The 19,343-nt window shown below is 38.9% G+C and overlaps 1 protein-coding gene across 1 annotated transcript; it reads right to left on the reverse strand.

The window, feature by feature from the left end:
• Nucleotides 1-1,875: 1,875 nt before the first annotated feature.
• Nucleotides 1,876-18,439, reverse strand: LOC133987949 (plakophilin-1). The gene is made up of 15 exons (XM_062427443.1): nt 18,208-18,439; nt 14,831-14,949; nt 11,500-11,676; nt 11,192-11,379; nt 10,862-11,003; nt 10,338-10,545; nt 10,086-10,254; nt 8,552-8,669; nt 6,648-6,815; nt 6,377-6,553; nt 5,911-6,064; nt 5,621-5,807; nt 4,612-4,696; nt 3,196-3,309; nt 1,876-2,141 (listed from the first exon to the last, which is right to left on the reverse strand). Exons 1-14 carry the CDS (start codon nt 18,389-18,391, stop codon nt 3,235-3,237), a joined length of 2,151 nt encoding a protein of 716 aa, XP_062283427.1. The 5' UTR covers nt 18,392-18,439; the 3' UTR covers nt 1,876-2,141; nt 3,196-3,234.
• Between the last annotated feature and the right edge of the window lie 904 nt (nt 18,440-19,343).

Consider the following 19,343-nt stretch of genomic DNA (forward strand, 5'->3'; position numbering starts at 1 on the left):
GAAAGGTTTCTCATTTTGTTTTCATAGTTGTTCTCTTAGCCAGAGAGCAGTATGCACAAACACCATTAAAACTCTGCTGGAGCAAAAACTTTGAGTTTAATTAGTGTAAGACATTTTCAAGTGGTGTTAAAGAGAGAAATCAATATCTTTCACACACACATTGTACTACTTTGAGATTGGCTGTTGAAGAAAAGACCACCACTGATGACTCTTCTTTGCATATGTGTTTTTATTGTATGTACAGACTGAGTGACAGGGAATACTCCTAATTATATGCTACACACACATTTCTCCACTCTAGTGATTTCTAAATCTGGGTCTTCCAAAAGCTTTTGAGTTTTAAGAAAATTTAGAACCTGCTTTTAGTAAACAATACTGTTGTTAAGTAATAAGAACAAATAGCCTGTAATGACCTCTTAAACCTTTATACGTACAGTAGCAAACATTACATACAAAATGCTTGGATGACAAACCATGTATATTTAAACATTATATATTTGAATGTGTAGCTCCTTTTGCTTGTGGTTTATCTAAAGTTACACACATAGATCATAATTCATTGCACTTATATTTGCTCAGGATGTTAAGCTTAGTGTTAGGTCAAACAACACTTCAAAGACTCTCAGTGTGCAGCCAGCAACTAACACTGAGTGTTCTAGTATTTTAGTCTTAATTTCAATTTGGACGTTATTCTGAGAGGGATGACCGATTATTCATGTTTCTCCAAATTTCTTTACAACGTTAATTAGAGTGAATGGGCACAAGCTATGACCCTCTCTGTCTCTAATTCCTCAGTTTATGCAAGAAAACATGGCAAGTTTGCAACAAAGCAACTTAAGAGAACAAGGCATAGTTGGACATTGTGGGAAACACACTTATTCGCTTCCTTGCTAAGATAAAAGATTGCTAGAATCTACAGTTAGCAGCTGGTTAGTTTAGCTTAACATACAGACTGAAAACAGGGTAACAGTTAACCTTGTATTGTCCAAAGCATAATATAACATAACATATTTCCACTGAGAGTGGTCTCTCAATCGTATAATCCACACAAGAAGTGTAAAAACAAAACGTCTGGCACATAACCTCATGTAAAATCACAAAGAATCATTTAAATACATCAGTTTTTGTTTGAATTAAACAAACAAGACATAACATTTCAGTTATTGAACTTGAGGGCACAGAGCAAAGCTGGCCCTACTTCCCCTTTTCCAGTGTTAAGCTAACCGGCTGTTGGCTGTAACTTCATATTCAATAATAGACATGAGAGTGGTATTGATCCAAATGAATATGTATATTTTCCTTAAAGTTCTTTAAGTATTAAAAAATATGTTCTATTCATTTTTTATAAAACACAATTAAAGTGACTACAGAACAAAGTAACAAAACAATCAAATAAATGGCATTGAACATCAGAAATGTAGCATTTCTTTGCTGTCATGTAGAACCCTTGCAAATCTGTGTTGTTGTTTTTTCCCTCTCACTTGAACTGAGATTGTGCTCTTCTTTTTATAAATGCTTTATATACTGTCGGTACATTCAGTGTTAAACCTATTAACTTCAACAAAGCAAAAACGAATAAATCTTTCATATCTTGTAATTATTTTACTTTTTATACCTTTCTCTTTTGGATGTACAAGATCCAACAGCAAGAGTATCACAAATACACACAGGCTTTTTTTTCCTCTTTCTAACTTTTCATATATTTTTCTTATTTCTTTCATTTGTCTCTGGTAAGACCTCAAGGCCACAGTAGATATGTTATCATTAAACTGCTGTAGATATGAATTCATGAATGTGAATCAATAACATTTCACTGCAGATAACATTGCTCTCAGGATATGAGGAACTTGGTTTAAGCACATGCACACTTAAACTACCAAAAACATACTCAGCCATTTACATACGCAGGCAGAAACACTGAAATTAAATATATACAGCGCCACAGGATTATTCATGAAGTTAAAACCTCTCGTTTCTCTATAGTACAATATATGATTGACTCAAAATTGATTGAGCTCTTTCAACAAGGACATGGTTATTAAGAAGAATGTCAAGAAATAATGAATGAGGAAAGGATGTAATTTTACTCTCCTCATTGCATGGGTGTGGCCACAGCAGTGTCTAAACATGCTGGTTTCCATCTGCAAGTACATACACGAGTTCATGCAAGAAAAAGAGCAGAGACATAGAGAAATCACTCATTTTATACACATTGTGCTCATTTTGGTCCTAATGAACAATAAAGGATTTGGCGGGCGTTTTTTCTTAATTTTTCATATTGTAAACAAATCTCATGTGCAGATCCAAACCAACGATGAACTCATTGTATTGCGTGTGTATCAAAATACTGATATATCGTATTCCTCAGTATCATAGACCTTATCCAAGAACTATTAAAAGCATGCCAGTGACTAACAGCCTTGGGTGACATGTTCTTTCGCCCCTGAAGACAGCAGTTAGATTAGCTTGACCAAGGACCAGATTTAACCCTTGGTCGGGGCAATTCAGACAGACCTTGACATATTGTTTATTCAAGGCTTAAGTTTGTTTCTTATTTGTTTTTGGGAACGGTGAATACCTCTCTCATTCAGCAGCCGGGAAATATTAGCATATATGGTGTTGTCCCTCACCATCCCATTAATCTGCCTCTGTATTTCTTCTTTGTCATGCATGGCAAGGAGCTCCCGTACCTCTAAATCTTTCCAGATTTCCATGCTTGTCAAATCGCTGTTGACATTCATGGTTGTTTGTTGTTTTTGATTCCTGCTAAGCAATGCAGCTATTGTTTACTTGAAATGGTCGCCTGTAATTGTGTGACTACTATTATGCCTCCATTTGTTACCAATGACATTCATCTGTCCCACCCACAGTTATTAGCAACCCGGGTGTACCGTTCACATTGAAATCGACCCTGTCTGATCCACCTCTTGACCAGGGTCGCCAAGAAGGGTCAGGAATAACCAGGGTTGACCCTTTCAGACACAATATTGTCCAGGGATTAAGCCTGGTTGGAGCTTGGTCTGAAAGGGGTATAACAAACAAAGAGTAATAACAGTGATAAGATAGTTACTCCTTAGACAGACGTTTGTGTCTTAATAGTTTTTGGAAAACTACGGCACACAGAAATATGATACATTAGGCTTTGGAAACACACACAATATTGTCCAGATACAAGCGTTCAGAAGCGTATCATACCTCTCAGTTTCATTGTGCTGGTCTACTTGTCCGTCACACTCACTCGATGACTTGCACTGACTTGTGTGCCGCTGAAGTGCTCTCATTGACAAAAAGGGATTTGGCCATCCCCAGCTGCAGATTATGAAGTTTAAAAGAAATCAGTTCAGGGTGTCGCACAGATGTATGCACGAAAGCACACACACACACACACACACACACACACACACACACACACACACACACACACACACACACACACACACACACACACACACACACACACACACACACACACACACTCTCACTCACACACACACACACACACACACACACACACACACACACACACACACACACACACACACACACACACACACACACACACACACACACACACACACCGCCCGCCCGCATGCCTTGCCTTGCTAATACTTTACTGATTAGTCATTGTCACAATTAAACCTTTGTCTCGTATCGGCTTGTTTGAAAAATTACAGTGACTTTACAAATCTTCTCACAACAGTTAGGGTAAGGGTTAAGGTAACATTCCCATCTGTGTTTTTAACACTGTGAATGTTTGTAAGGAGGGAAGTGTGCACCAGTGAAACAATGAAAGGAAGAACTTTCCCTTACATGTTGCCCAAAAATCAAAAACATTACTCCTCAGATCCTCAAAAAATGTATTCAAAATATTAATCACTTCAACTGACCTGCTGACATTTGGATTTGTTGAATTTATCAAAACAGCATATTGGCGCACACATACATACATACACACACACACACACACCACACACACCACACACACCACACACACACACACACACACACACACACACACACACACACACACACACACACACACACACACACACACCTTTACTCTAATTGTACTCTACTTGTGAGGGCAAATGTACGGTGTCAGCAACTTACAGTAGAGGTGCCTCAAGCGAGTTAGGGCAGGATGAAAACTGGAGTGGTTTCCGTCTCTTGCCAGCTCTACTTTTCTGTCACTTTTTTTTCTTAACTATTCAAATGGTACGTGTTGCTCAAGCATGCTATACACATATTTCAAGAAAAGGTTTCACTCAGTTTTTCTATCATCCATCTCTTTACCCTGACTTAATCTCTCTCTTGTGTTTCCTGTATGACACCTCTCATATTACACGGCAAACACAAAAACCAGTCTGCCAGGATTCTAATGTGACTGTTTCTGTATTCACTGAACTCCAGGGTGGGGCAGGATCGAGGGAAAGTGACTGTGTAGCCAGAGAAGTCATAATTAAGACCAACCCATTTAAGCTGGTCCCTCCCACTGCTAGTGCAAGAAAGCATGTGCTAAGCTTCAACCTGATACATGAAAATGACAGGTTTGTGTTGTGTTAATCGAAAAGAAACACACCAACAGACACACTTTCTGCATCTCTAATTTACCTTTTTCACAATGCCTTGTAAATTCTTCTCATTCCACAAGCTGTAGAGCAACACTGAGGCTGCTTTGCTGCCTTTAGGAAAAGACCTAGGACAAAAGGGTAGAGGTCAGTAAGAAAGAGCAGCAGCTAGCACAACATGAGACAAATGGAAAACAGGAGCAGACAGAAACAATTAAGGCAAAGCATGCAGACTCAAAAAGAGGTGTGTGAGAAAAAGACAAGACGATGACTACAAGGACATGTTTGTGCTAAAATAACCTTTTGTCAATAAGCTGCAGTCACAACATAAATGGTAATGGTAGTTTAAAAGGTTACATGACAAATACTCACTGTTAAAGGGGTAGAATGCATGACAGATGTTTACTTTAACATATATAGTGAAGATTTGTTATTTACAGTGCCTTGAAGGGATAGTTTACCCAAATTAGAGAAAAACACGTTTTCTCACCAAGTTGTACTGCATTTAACCAGGGAGATAGTTTAGATATATGTGATGTGTGTTGTCACACCATTATGGAAGAGAACAATGTCATTCATTTTGAAGTGGTACCAGTACTGAAAAATATGATAAGGTAAGATAATCAAAAGCAATATCTCTTTCCAGATACAATTTCCTGGTTATTATGCTGTCAATGGTAGTTGCAATTGCAGCTTCTTTTTCAGTAACAGGGACATTGCTTCTATAATAAAGAGATGTTGTTGTGACATTACTTTCACCTCTATTGTATTGGCATGGAAACATAAATCTCAAACGGATCTCAAAACATGGGTAGATAACTCAAAGCATAGCTGAATACCACTACATATAAGTGAAAATATGTTTTTTGTAATTTGAGTGTACTCATCATTTCAATCAAAGCATAGCAAATAAATGGCAAGCTTATTCGTACAGCAACTTTGAAACACAGAAGCAGCTCAAAGTGCTTTCCATACTGTCAGTCAAAGAAATGCGTTCAAGATTGTTTTGAAAGCTGAGTCTCCCACACAGATATGAATAAATTAAAACTCACCCATTCTCACTGAGGTCAGCCATTGATGACACCAGTTCATTATTAATGACCTTCTTGCTGATCTCAGTGTCCGCCAACATCAGAGTCCGTGCTGTGCTGCAAACTGTTGCTATAGTTTCGTCTGAGTTTCCCATCTCCCGAGGTCCAGTGGAGAGGAGGCCAGTGAGCTCAGGCAAAATCTGCTTCGCTACAAAGAAAACAAATGGAACAGAAAATTAGTCACTGCTAACTGAAAAGTAGATGAGCAAACAATGACGCACCTATTATCAACATCTCATGTGTCTTCTTACCCATGGGGGTCTGCAAACTGCTGGTCCGAGACATGTTACCCAGCAGGGACATGGCAGTCTTCTGAAGGCTCCGGTTAGGTGATTTTAACAGAGGGGACATCTGCAGCAGAGCTCCCAACTTGTGAACCAGAATCTGGCTCATGGCACTGGATCCCTGGTACAAACCATGTTTGCACTGTGATACCAAATCCAGCTGATTTTGTACTTATTTGACACTTTCTCCTGTTCTTGGATCTTCTTTCTTTCTCTAATAACCTTTGACTCACTAAGGACAAAACTCAACCCTTTTTCACAAAACAAGTCAGTACTAGTTGTGATTTGTGCAGTTGTGTTATTAATTCGTCCATCTCTCTGTCACTGTTGCTTTCACCTCAAATCAATCAGAGATAATCCTGAACCTCCATTAATACATTTTAATAACACCCACACAAATAGTAAGCCTAATATTTATCTTTTTTGTACTCACTATGTCCTTGCTGGCAGTAAGGTTCTGTAGGGCACCACAGCAGGCCTCCAGGGTGGCTTCTTTCTGGGCTGAGCCCAGCAAAGACAGGTAGAGCTGCATTGTTTTGGGATGGCACAGCCAATTCACACCTGATGCAGCACTGTCCTCTGGCATGTTTCCAATAGCATCAAATGAAAACTGAGCAGAAAGAATGAAAAAAGAGAGGCAAGGAAGGTTTTGCCTGTCATGCTCTAGTCAACACACAAGGATGGAAGAGTTTGGTGATACCTACTTCCTTCTGAGCCTTGCTGCTCTTGGGACTGAAGCATCCAACTGTCGGGCTTTTCTTACTTCCAGGATTGTTCGCAGACAAAGACTTGTACTTGGCAAAGCACTCAGGCGATTCGGCCTCCAGTTGGTACGTCAAGTTATGCAGGATACATGCACAGTTCTCCACAGACTACACAGAGGAGAAGAGAGGAGTTACTATCTTGTTAATCTTCTCATCATCATCATCATCATCATCATCATTTTCAAGAATAGTTACTACCTTCTTAGGTCATAAGTCTGTGATTTATGGGAGAATAAGTAGCACATATGCAGATGGTTTTTGTTTGTAAGTTTCCCAGTTGCAAAAACTGACTGTCACTGTGTGATAGTGGTTAATTTACTTTGAGTTGGACTCAGAGAGAAGTGTTTTTTGTGATTGAAGCTTTTTTCTGCAGTCATTCTTTCCCAAATCGCGTGGCTAGTAAATAAAACATTAATAGCAACACAAAAAAAAGCAGCCCAATAACATCCAGGTTGGTTTAAGCTGGAATTTTCCTGTAAATCCATTAGAGCAACACAATCCCACACAGGTAACTTCTTTCATTTTCTTCTGTCTTTTTTTCATGGTGTCAGCTACTGTGCTCATTTAACAGGAAATCGATACATTCTTCTAGAAATGCTGTAGTAATACTTATGTGCTGACCAAAGTAAATGAGTTTCAGTAAATTCAGTTAGGTTTATTGACTGAGGGACACAGAGTTAAAGATGCATATATGTGTTTCAAAAACCATCAATGCAAATAAAGCAGAGAAAACGTCCTCTTCTGTAACCATGGAGCTTCTAGTTACATCTTACCAGAAGTAGCTATTGTCTCACCATTACAAAGCTGATATAAAACAAACAAAACATATCCTGCCTTTATTTCACGTAGGCAACACATAATCATGCAACACATCCCACAATCATTCTGTTCATTACAGGAAGCTTGTGTAAAGACAGCTCAAGCACAGACATGGAATTAAGCACACATCCAAACCCAAAACTTCAACAAGCAGACACTAAATATATGTACATGCTGCCTGCAGTGTTTACCTGCTTATACATGTGTGTGAAACACACTCAAGGGGGCATGTGTTATATGTGTATTTGTATTGTATATGTGTGATGGGCCTAAGGGTATTTTTAGTATCTGAACACATTCTGTGAGATACACATGAGACATGTTCAATAGGAACTATGAGTAAACAAGGATATGTCAACATACATTAATCCAACCATAGGTATTCTCACCTGCTCTCACATTTACAATTAAGTGCTAAAGAGACAATGGGGAAAAAATAACAATACTATGAGCCAGGAAACAGAGCAATGTCAACAATTGTGGCCTGATTAAATGATTAAATTAAATTCTTTACTGATGTTGGTATAGAGGTAAGTGGACGAATAGACAAGAAGCTATTCCTAATAGCCCTTTTAAACTGAAGTAATTTTGACATGGCACAATAGGAAAAGCACAGGTGCAAATAATAAAGTCAGAGATGGCTGAATTCAATTTAGCTGCTTCAGTTTCAGGGCAGTGGTATTGTGCTCAGTGTCACACTGTCTTGACTTACTGGGACTCATGAATAAAACTATGCCATAGTTAATGTGATTAGTGACACTTTTTTCCTACTATGACAAATCAAAATGTATCCAGTGAATAAGGCCTATTTATCAGTACACTGAAAATTAAATGACATTTTCTCTCCAGTGGCCTATCAGACAAAATGGACGAGGGTGTCCAGGTAATAATTAATCTACCATACAACTCAGATGCAGTCTGAAGTGCAGAGCCCCTAAGATTTAATCTCTACATTGTAAAATACTGAAAGGGAATTAGGTAAATTGATATAGATGAAAGAGATAACTGTTGGTTCAGAAGGTTACCTTGTCATCAGGGTTTTCCTCTGCCACACATGACTGCAAGTAAATCATGAGGGAGTCGATAAGGCCATGGCAGTTTCTCATCGCCTGCCTGTCATTGTGTTGGGCACAGCTCAGGTTCCTGTACACATTTCAATCAATCATTTCAACTCGCATGGAAACACTAAAACATCTAGAATATAATAACAGATACAGAGCTGTGAGTGACAAAACATGTAAGTTGCACCATCACACCCTTTCAGCAAACTTGATCCTGGTGATTAGACATGGTACACAGAGGTTTTCTAAGCAGAATTAAGTAGTTACAACAATAGTTAAATAGATATTTATCTTTAAAAAAAAACAAAAAAAAAACTGCCTGGTTAATTTCCAAACTGAATATTCAAAAAATCCCCATTGTTATTGATGGGGCAAAAGATTACGCAATAATCTGAAATAAACCTAATTAAACAGAGCAATGTTTCAACTCCCAGATATCTGTGCCAGGCTTTGTCAAGTAAATACCGCAACGCCTTGACAAAGGCAGACAAAGAACTCTGACACTAAAATGTTGCTATCAAAACAAATCTATCAGTACCTACCAACCCAGTGTGAGTTTTGAAGTGCTTTAAAATAAAATGTATTATCATCAGTATTATAAGGGCTCTCAAGTTTCATTAAAAGTTTGGCATGAGATTACATCTGTTAGGGCCGGAGTGACTCGCGATTACACAGACCTGCATATGAGAACGTGCTATTCTCTGATTGGCTAATAGGTCGCTAACTCGGGACAGCTATGAATGCCTTGCTGTTCATTTCTGTATATTATATATTAATTTCTGTGTGAGCGTGTGAACTGCTTGAAATGCTAGTGTCTCATGGTTAATGTGTGAGACTTGAGAGGTTTGTTAGAGATTTTAATTATGCAGCCCATACGTCAATGGAGAGAGTAGACAGGAGTCCAGGAAGTCTTGTATTGAAAAGGTTTATTGAATGAATGATCAATACACGTTATGTTCTGATGCTCCCTTCAATTCTGAAGTTTCTTTCCACCGGGGATAGACTTTAAACCACACAGATAATGCCACAGGTTGAGCCATGCCCAAATATGGGCAGATCCAACACATCTACAATATACAGAATTTAGTCTACTGGTCTATAGACAAAACATTGCTTAGACGACACTCAGGACCTTTGTCCTACATCCAACACTATATCAAATCTCGGACTCCAGTTGCCTTTACCCCAGTCAGGGAAAACTGTCAAAGACATATCTGACCGTGGCTGCTATAGCAACACTATCAGAATGCCTCCTGTTTTCCCCAAAAGGAGCAAACTCACTGCTTACCACTATCTCAAGGGGAGACTGTCTAAACCCAATATTTGGTGTGGCCTTGCTATGACCGCAAGGCCTAGTTTGACCCAGTGCATACTAATGATGGAAAATTCCCTGACAGTCTGATTATTATTATTATTAACTTTTGTCTGATTCCTGGCTGCAAAACACTGAAATCAACCCTGTGAATGTGCAGACTTGAATTAATTGATTTTTTCTCACCGCAGACATCCTGTGGCGCTGTAGAAGACATCAGGGTGTATGTTGTTGTTGGCACTGCTGTCTGACCAGCAAGTGAATGGGACCACCACATTCTCAGTGAGGGCAGGCAGAGCTGTTGCTATAAGTTCTCCCTTTAGCTCATCAGCAGAGGACAGGTTCCATAGCAGGCCTACATATTACAGATAAGTAAAGAATGTTTCAGTCTTTCAATACTGTTGAAAGATAAAATTGTGTCTAGATAAAAAGTCCTACCTGTGATTTGTTTTTGGGTCTCAGTAGACTCTGTCTCCTTTAGTAGCTGCAGCGCCTTAGCTATACCACCACAGTGCTGAACCTCCAACTTGTTGTTCTGATCCTTGAACACCAAATTCCTCAAGGCTCCAGCAGCAGCCTGGTTCACCCCAGAGTGGGGGCTACGCAGGAGGGTCACCAGAACAGGGATACCCCCTAGTTGGTAAACCTGAGACACAGAAATGTGGAGAGAATATAGGTAGAAAATGTGAAAACTTGAAGATGTGGCAATAGATTGACAGCACTATAGGTTAAAAATAGGAAGTGTGATGATAAATGCATTCTCCTCCCTTTCAGCCGGTTTCATAGAAGTCTTCACAGGGCGGTCCTCCACTTGTATGAATACCATACAACACAATCCTCATACAGAGGTGGTATGACAAAAACAAAAGGACTGCAGTCCATGTGTGTATGTTTGGAGGGTGTCTCCGTGCGTGCTAACATGAGCGTTTACAGTATATTTGTGTGTGCGAGAGTGCTCTGACCTCCTGTTTGGCATGCTCATCTTTGAAGGTGGTGTGTTGAATGAAGGTGGCTCCACACTGCTGGTAGTTTTCCTCAGCATTAGACAGGAACTCGACAGCCTCCTTTAGGGTCAGGTCTGACATGGTGACCATGCTGTTCACCCTGCAGAAACAGGCATAGGAATGGAGGAGAAGTTAGTGGAAGCGATAAATAGATGTGACAACAGGACAACAATCAGTCTGGTGCAGTTCAATAAGCAGCAACGGTTTAACGTGGTCTAGAACACAGCTTTACATGCATGTAAAGGATAATAAGCTACATTTGAAAGCAAGGGAACCAAGTGAACTCACGCTGATTGCTGCTCTATCTTGGATGTTTTGATGGTGCCGACTCTGCTCTCATTTTGAGACTGGGCAGAGGGCGGCCGGCCGATGCGTGGCTGACTGCTGGTCATCTGAACGTTGCTGGAATAGGTGCTTTGTCTGTTTGCCCGAGTCTGCAGGGTCTGCTGGCTCTGGGCAGCCTGTCCTTTGGCTCTCTAAAAAAAAAGAGCAATTTACAATGCTATGCTAACATGGTACTGTCAATTTCATGTAGTTTTTTGCTACTTTTTCTTACACATACTGTATGTCTTGCATTTAAAAAAATAACTGATCACCATAACAGTTGTAGGAGCAGGAGCAGGAGAAAACGGGGGAGCCAAGGCAGGGTCACTGCGACTGGGTTTCAGCCCATTGGAACTCTGGGGCCAGTTAGAGGAGCTCATTTGTTGTTCCCATGTGCCTGAGCTGCTGACATGTCTTCCTCTCATGATTTTAGAGGATAGAGAGCGGCTCTAGAAAAAAAAAAGTATGGTTCAGGATGGTAATTTACATAAAACATTTCCATTAAAAGGTTTTCCAGAGCACGATACCTTTTAAAAAATATGAGCCTATATGACATTTTATTCAGATTAGACAGAAAAAATATACATTTAATACATTACGAGAAAGCCATGCACCAGCCAGTCTCTGAAATTCTGGCTTAACGGAGAACAGTTTTCAAAGAAACCCCTGTAAACCACGACAGGAATTAAACCTCACACAAAGTTTGCATGCCTTCTCTGTTCCTCAATTTATGCTGAGGGCAGCAGGATGACCAAATCAATCAAACAAACTAAGGTAACATAATATTTGTCATTGGAGACACAGCCAGTTGTGTTATAAGACTACCGGTGCAGTTGAGCAGTTTCTCACAGAGGTGCCTTGTGTGTGCAAGTAAGACACAGCACCCATTAAACCTGCCTTCAATCCTGATGTCACTACACAGCTTAATATATAATCACATATTTTTCATGTATCAGTTTATTTTGTCTTTTTATTTTTTTTGCTGTGTCTGTTTGTATGTATGTGTACAGAACACACACTTCAAGCTTCGCCATTAAGTAACCAAGTAGTTGGCAAAGCCTGGGAAAACTTTCTAATACTCTAACGATTAGTAATTCTCGCAATTAAACCCTTGTCTCCTATTGGCTTGTTTGAAAAACTATAATGACTTTACAAATATTTTCGAAATAGGCAAGGTAAGACATTGCCATCTGTGTTTTAACACTGTAAATATTATATATATATATATATATATATATATATATAGAGAGAGAGAGAGAGAGAGAGAGAGAGAGAGAGAGACAGAGAGAGAGAGACAGAGAGAGAGTGTCTCTCTATGTACCAACTTTCTTCCCTGCTTCAAACTGGACTGGTTGCTCAGCTACCAGCTGTGCGTCAGCCCTGCTAATTAAGCTGCAAAACCATTATGGATGAGAAAGCAGTACGTGTCAACAGCAGTTTTGATAAGAACTGTGTTTACTTTCCAACTGCAGCATGCTCCCTTCATTTGGGTACAGCCTGAATGAGCCGCCCACCTGGTCCTTCCTTATAGCAGGGGCTGTGCAAAAGAAACGGATGCAAAATTCTGCAAAGCAAATACAAGCAGCACAGAACAATTGCAGGATGCTTCTTTGTCATATTGGGTGGCAGAAACTGAGTAAAAGTACTAAAATGTTGTTCATGTGATTTAAGTGGGAAACAAATGGAGCAGGATATCCCTGTGCATTGCAAAGAGCATTGTGACAAACCACAGTGCTCTTTCAAAGTTAAAGTTCAAAGTTCCAAATGACTTCTGATGCGATTAACCATGGCATAACCATGAAATGATCATATTTCTAGTTGTATTAAACAATTCTGCATAATGTTGAAAAACAATTAACAGAATGGTTTAATTCCCATTTAGATACTCCCTCTAACAACAGTCTCAATTAAATTTCAAGTAAATTTAATGTGACATTAAATATTGTAATATGGGAAAGGGGAGAACTGTCATATTGTAAAAAGAATGCAATCCCCACATGCTAAAAAGAAATGCTTTCTCCTTGTTTCCTGTGTTTGCACCAAATAATAGGACCTTTCATGACAGACTCACCACATAAAACCAAAAGTCAAGAAATGCAGACACACTTTAATAGTGACTGGAAGCAAATCCTGTTTCCTTTATTTTAACAGTATAATCTTGTCATTTTAAGTAGTTTTAATAGTTTTTAATTGTTGTCGCTTGGTTTGTTAGCATAACTTATGCTATGCTGCTCGGGGTGATAGGTGTAATTCTAAGAGTTATGTACAAGACAAAAGTAGAACCAAGAAAGAATTTGTGATTACTCGCTCTGCAATGCAAATTTTACCAAGCATGTGATATATTCATTTTGCCTGTGGAATTTAGATAAAGAGGAATCAAGCACAGACTCAGAGCAACAAACAAAAACACAATGTGACAGAGATGTACGCCATGATATGATGATTATCAGCCTTCATCAGCAAGAACGGGTCACCACACTCCCTAGACATGCCTCAACTCACTGTCAGTAGGTCAGCTTAGCACAACCCAGAGCAAATGAATATCCACACACACCCACACAAAACCACAATGATGAGGTCAACATTATTACTCTGGGACATTTTGATTAGTCTAGTACTGCAAATGAGTTGAACTCAGCCTGACTCTTAGTGACAAGACTAAAATTGAGAACTACACTCAAAAACAGAATTTGTTCATTTCTAAAATCATGGAATCACACGTCTGGTTGATAGATTCAAAAGTATTTCTGTCACATGTTCATCATACTTATACATGTGTAGAACACGCCGTAAGCTTCTGTACCCTGCATGCACACACATGTACAGCACATAAAAACACATAATTGCATTGATGCCCAAAGACAACACTCCCATAAACTGAATGTATGCAAATAGATTCAGAACGTTAATTTTCAACAGAAAGGACAAAGTGGTCAGCAGAATTGCATGTAACTATCTAACTGGCTCTGCGTGTGTGCTGCAGCAGCACACCAGATCAATTAATCTTGCTGCGGAAATAAAAAAGGTGATCACTAAACCAGGAGAGCCTTGCAGCCATACCATAAGTTGAACCAGCATAACTATGGTATCATGTTTCATAAAACAATGTCGTAAATCACCATGGACTCAGGTACAAACTAAAGCCTGACTAATATGCTCTTAATTCTTTATTGAAGGGACAAAAGGTAAATGTATGCATTTTCTCATCCAAGCTTTAACAACTAACTATTGATTTAAAATATTAAATACAATTAATAGGTTTCATGATTTGATTGTGTTAAAGTTTATGTTTTGTTTGCTTGTTTATGCAGTTCAGTGTCATTTAAGAAGTCTCATCTGCATTACCACACAACAATAATGTTTTTGAAAGAACATTTATATGCATGACCTGTTCATTGTTATGGATTATTGCAAGCATGTGTCATCTCATACCACAAAAATGAATGGAAACAATTGGCCAGAACTGATCAGCAGTAATGATAAATATTTGAGATTGTAGTACAAACAATGATTTGTTTTTTTAATACAAAGTGAAAGGAAAAAGGTTTGTGCTCTGATAAACTATACAACAACCAACGGGACTGTTACGAGACAATTATTTACCGTTCTGTTGTAGCTTGTTGAGTTGGAGTTGGTGCGACTGAAGGTGCCATTTGCTTTGAACGGAGCGAACTTGAATGTTCCAAACTCTGAGTATGTTGCGAAGGACTGCGGACTCACGGCTGTTAAAAGAGGAGACGAGAGAGAAAAATGAAACGAGCAACACAGACACAGAGGCAAAAGAATGCAAGATAAGTAGTCGGATAAAACAAATCCAAAGATCCCGTGCTGTAACTAACCTATTTGGATTAACTGGGTAACTTGGAAGACTATATGGCCTCTATTCTGACATGAAAGAATGAGGATGATTCTTCTCAGCCACTGAATCATCAGACACTGACTGATGATTCAGTGGCTGAATGTGGGCTTCAGGTTTCCACAACTTTTTACATTTTTTGTTTTTGTTTTCACTGACACTATCTGTTTGCACAAGCACAGCGTCACTTAGATAGATAGATGATAGAGATAGATAGAAACTTTATTGATCCCCTAGGGGAAATTTAGGGTCCAAGCAGCTTAATACACGTATAGACATCACACATAACATACACATACAACATAAACAGGAATGTAAAAAGTAAAATCTGTATAAATACAAGTTAAATAAAAATAAAAATTCTAAGAACAGTATACTAAATAAAAACCAAGGTCTGAGGCTGAGGCTGTGTGATAAAGTGCAAAGATAAGGCAAGACAGTGCAAGTATGAGTATGAGCAATATGAGAATTATAGTGCAATATCAGAGTTTAAAGTGAATTTAGTCCAGGCAACTTTACATTAACTGGCACTTCATTGCATTGTCTGAACCTTTTACCATGCATATGACAATACATTTCTTTATCTTTATCTTACCAATGATAAACAGTTAGAGAGGTATATTATTTGATATATATCTTAATACATGCCCACAGCTTTATGTTGGACAAAGAAAGCCTTACAATTTTTGATAAAATAATGAATTAATAGTGAGAGACATTTAAAGGCTTATTTATTATATTAATTTACATATACATTAGTCAAATTACAAAAAAATTTAAAATAACTAATTAAAACACTAAAGATTTGAACATTTAAATATAAAAAGGTAATAAATAGATGAATCCAAAAATAAATATTTAAAAGGGAAATTGATTGCTGTTTTCCATTTCTTTACTGCGATCTGTGGCCTTGTTCTGACGAACATTTGGTAATCTGCCATGCTCCTAAAACTTTGGGAGGCAAGAATGTTTTCAGAACAGGCATAAGTATTACTTTAGTTATCCATTAATAACTATTTAACTTAATCCATTTACAGGTTTAGTGGAATGATTTATGAGTTAATTATTTCATTAATGCCATCTTACATATATTGTTCAATTACATATCAAAGTCTGAATTAGTTGATCATTTTAGATATTTATGAATTACATTGTTCATTCAGTTCACAGATGGCTGTTTCAGTATTGCATATTACACTCATGTCTACCTTTAGTCAGACAGACAGTCAGACAGACATGACATCATATTGCTCAGTTAATAGGCTTTGCATTGCAGTTTGTGTGTAAGCTTAAGGAAATCTAGACTTTACACACAGCCAGCAAGTTTTATCATATTTGGCAGTCTGTCTTGCAAGATGATTCATGGGAAAGTGAATGGCAGATGATGACTTTACCATTACAGGCTTATGGTTGTCAAAACAACTGCATAATCATGAGCGCTAGCATACGTGAATTCAGTGCAGGAAAAAAGGAGGTCTCAAAAGTGACTAAATGACCATCAGACTACATAAAAAGGTTGTAAAGAGTCAGTTAACCTAAAACACACAAAAAAACTATTCTTTGGGACTCTTAGTCCGCTCAAAGAACTATCAAGCCATGCAAGTTGTTTTGATTTTATGTGCCAAGGTTTTAAGGTGTCTGCCTCTGAAACTTCTAATGCCACTCAACTACAAGGAGATACCGATCAGTTTGCAGTATTTTGAATTTGTCACAGAAAAGGATAAGAACCTCACAGTAAGGTGGACTTTATGTGCTGGTGGGAGGGCGAGGGAACTGTCTACGGCTAAAAATAGTACAAGTAACCTCAAGAAACACCTGGAGAGAGTGCACAGCAACAAATATTGCACGCCTTTATTTTGTAATGCCTTGTCCTAAATGTTTATTTTGGTGAAAGTAACTAAAAAAGTAATGAGTAACTTATTACTCTACACAGAAGGTAATATTGTAAAGAAACATATTACTTTCAAATGCAAGTAACTAGTAATATGAAATATATTACATTTTGGAAGAAACTCGCCCAACACTGCTCATGAGCACTGATGAACTTCAAAAATGTCCCCCCAGTATTAAAGTAAGGAGACCTCAGGGGTGCGTGTAACTCTAACTTTGAGATTGTTCTTCTTATAATTCAGTGTTTGTCTACTGTCATGTGTTTTGTCGACATTTGCCCTGAGCACAGTATTCCTGGTTAGGTCTTCAGTTTACTTTTATCAATTAAATTTTTTCTGCAGACCAATGAGTTTGCCTTAAATAATTACTATGGAACAACGATAAAAAGACTTAAAGGGGCAAACCAAATTGAAAAGATTGCATTTTTTAAACTGAAAGCTGTGTTTAAAGACCATAGACAGTTCATTTAAATTGTAAGAAATAACAACTGATTTAGAGCTTTTAACATCCATGAACGTTTAAGCAGCACTTCTCGTTTTGTTTTCTGGGATGAATGTTACATGGTTTATGTCCCTTAAATGGGTCGCATGTCTCTGTTTGTATCAAATTCCCATCATTTGAGGAAGGCGAGCCTAAAGCAGGCCACAGGTTCCCATGTCATCTGCACTAGAAATTTCACTTGAGGTGGTGAAAGTGTGAGTGAGCCCATAAAACTGTCTACATTTAGCCTACTTTTCAGGTGTAGTCCTCTGTTGCCAGATCTCAACTCAACAAGAATTCCGGAACACATTTCACAAGATAGAAATACTATCCCAATTTTACTGGATCTTTATTATATCTCTCGCAGTAATAATGCAACACAACAGAGTTTTGAAAGACTAAAATGTAATTTGATTGCATAATATCCGCGTTGGTTTTAAATGAGCCCTTGGGGTGCATTCCAAACTCACAAAAAGCAAAACAGCTCCAACATGCTCAGGGTAAGTTGGACAACCCTTCTTGTTCAACCTACATGTTTTTTGCCCTACGAAGAAGGTAGGAGCGGTTTGGTTTCCATGGAAAAAATACTTGCACGTTCAGACAGTTTGGAGGACGCCACTCAACAACTGCTGAAATTGTGCGATGCATGATTTCCAGCTCTAATATCTGAGTGTGAAAGAACAGTAATGTGTTCTGAAAGGTTACAGCTTGTATTCTTTCTTTACATTGTGAGGTTATAAAAACTTGGCCATACCTGTAGGAGAGGGAGACATTGAACCGCTCTTAGCTGGTTTGGACTTGCTCCTCTTGATGCTGTGCACTTGATCCAGCACGCGTTGCTTTCCCGAGCGCAGTTTGTTGTCGGAGGGCACCGCGAGCGAAGTGTCCTCCGTGTTGCCGGTGATCATCGCTGACCGCAGCGGTTCCGGAGCCATCATCTTTCCTTAACTCGAAACTGAGCGACTAAGCGAGCCTCCAAAAGAGCGAGCGATCCCAGAGGAGGTGTGTGGCTCGATTTGGCGCAACAACTGCCAGCAGCGAACCTGCAACGTGTAGATTGTCCCAATGTTCCCAGAACATGCTGACTCCACCCTCAGGACCGCGCCCTGTCGAGGTGGGACAGAAGAGATTTCACAGTGCAGGTGCCGAGTGACGGGAGGGGCCGTGCAGGCACTCATACACCCAAACAGAAGCAGTGCGTAATATCTGTGCACAACTGTGCGCAAGAGAGGATTAGCACAAATAATATTTGCAGTGCAGGAGGGAAGTACATCAAACTGAAGTGGTTTCTGCGCGCCCCACAGCCACTAGAATTCAGTGTTGTCTGATAGTGAAATATCTGTTGTCCCCTACTTGATAGTGGTTCTCAAAGTGTGGTCCGCGAACCCACGGGTGCGTGAGGGGTCCCCCAGCATCCACAAGTAACACAGTGGCAATGTACTAACTATTTTGGTCACATGGTTTCAGGCACTTTCTGTAATAAAACATCAAGAACATCATCTTATGAAATGGGGTCCATGGTCTAATTTGTCTGAAGACACTGCCCATATATAGCCACAATGTTCTATACCATTTTAAAAGTTCATAAACAGTGGTTGTACCTAAGTTCACATTAAAGGTGGGCTAATGTAGTCTACTTTAAGATATTTCCTTTGTTTATGTCCACTCCACTACATTTCAGAGGTTATAGTCTTTATACTTCATTTATTTGACAGCTTGTGTTACTTTACAGGTAAATAAAAATAGCACAAAAAGTAAGGAAATTTGTGTTTGGTATAGTATTTCTTTGTTGGGATTCTAGGATCAGACCTTTAGGGGGGCTCAGCATCGAGTGAGATGTTAACATACAATGCCCTGCAAATGTTCAAACCCCCTGCTAAATTATTCATT

Source organism: Scomber scombrus, chromosome 10, assembly GCF_963691925.1.
Source record: "Scomber scombrus chromosome 10, fScoSco1.1, whole genome shotgun sequence".
NCBI classification, from domain to species: Eukaryota; Metazoa; Chordata; class Actinopteri; order Scombriformes; family Scombridae; genus Scomber; species Scomber scombrus.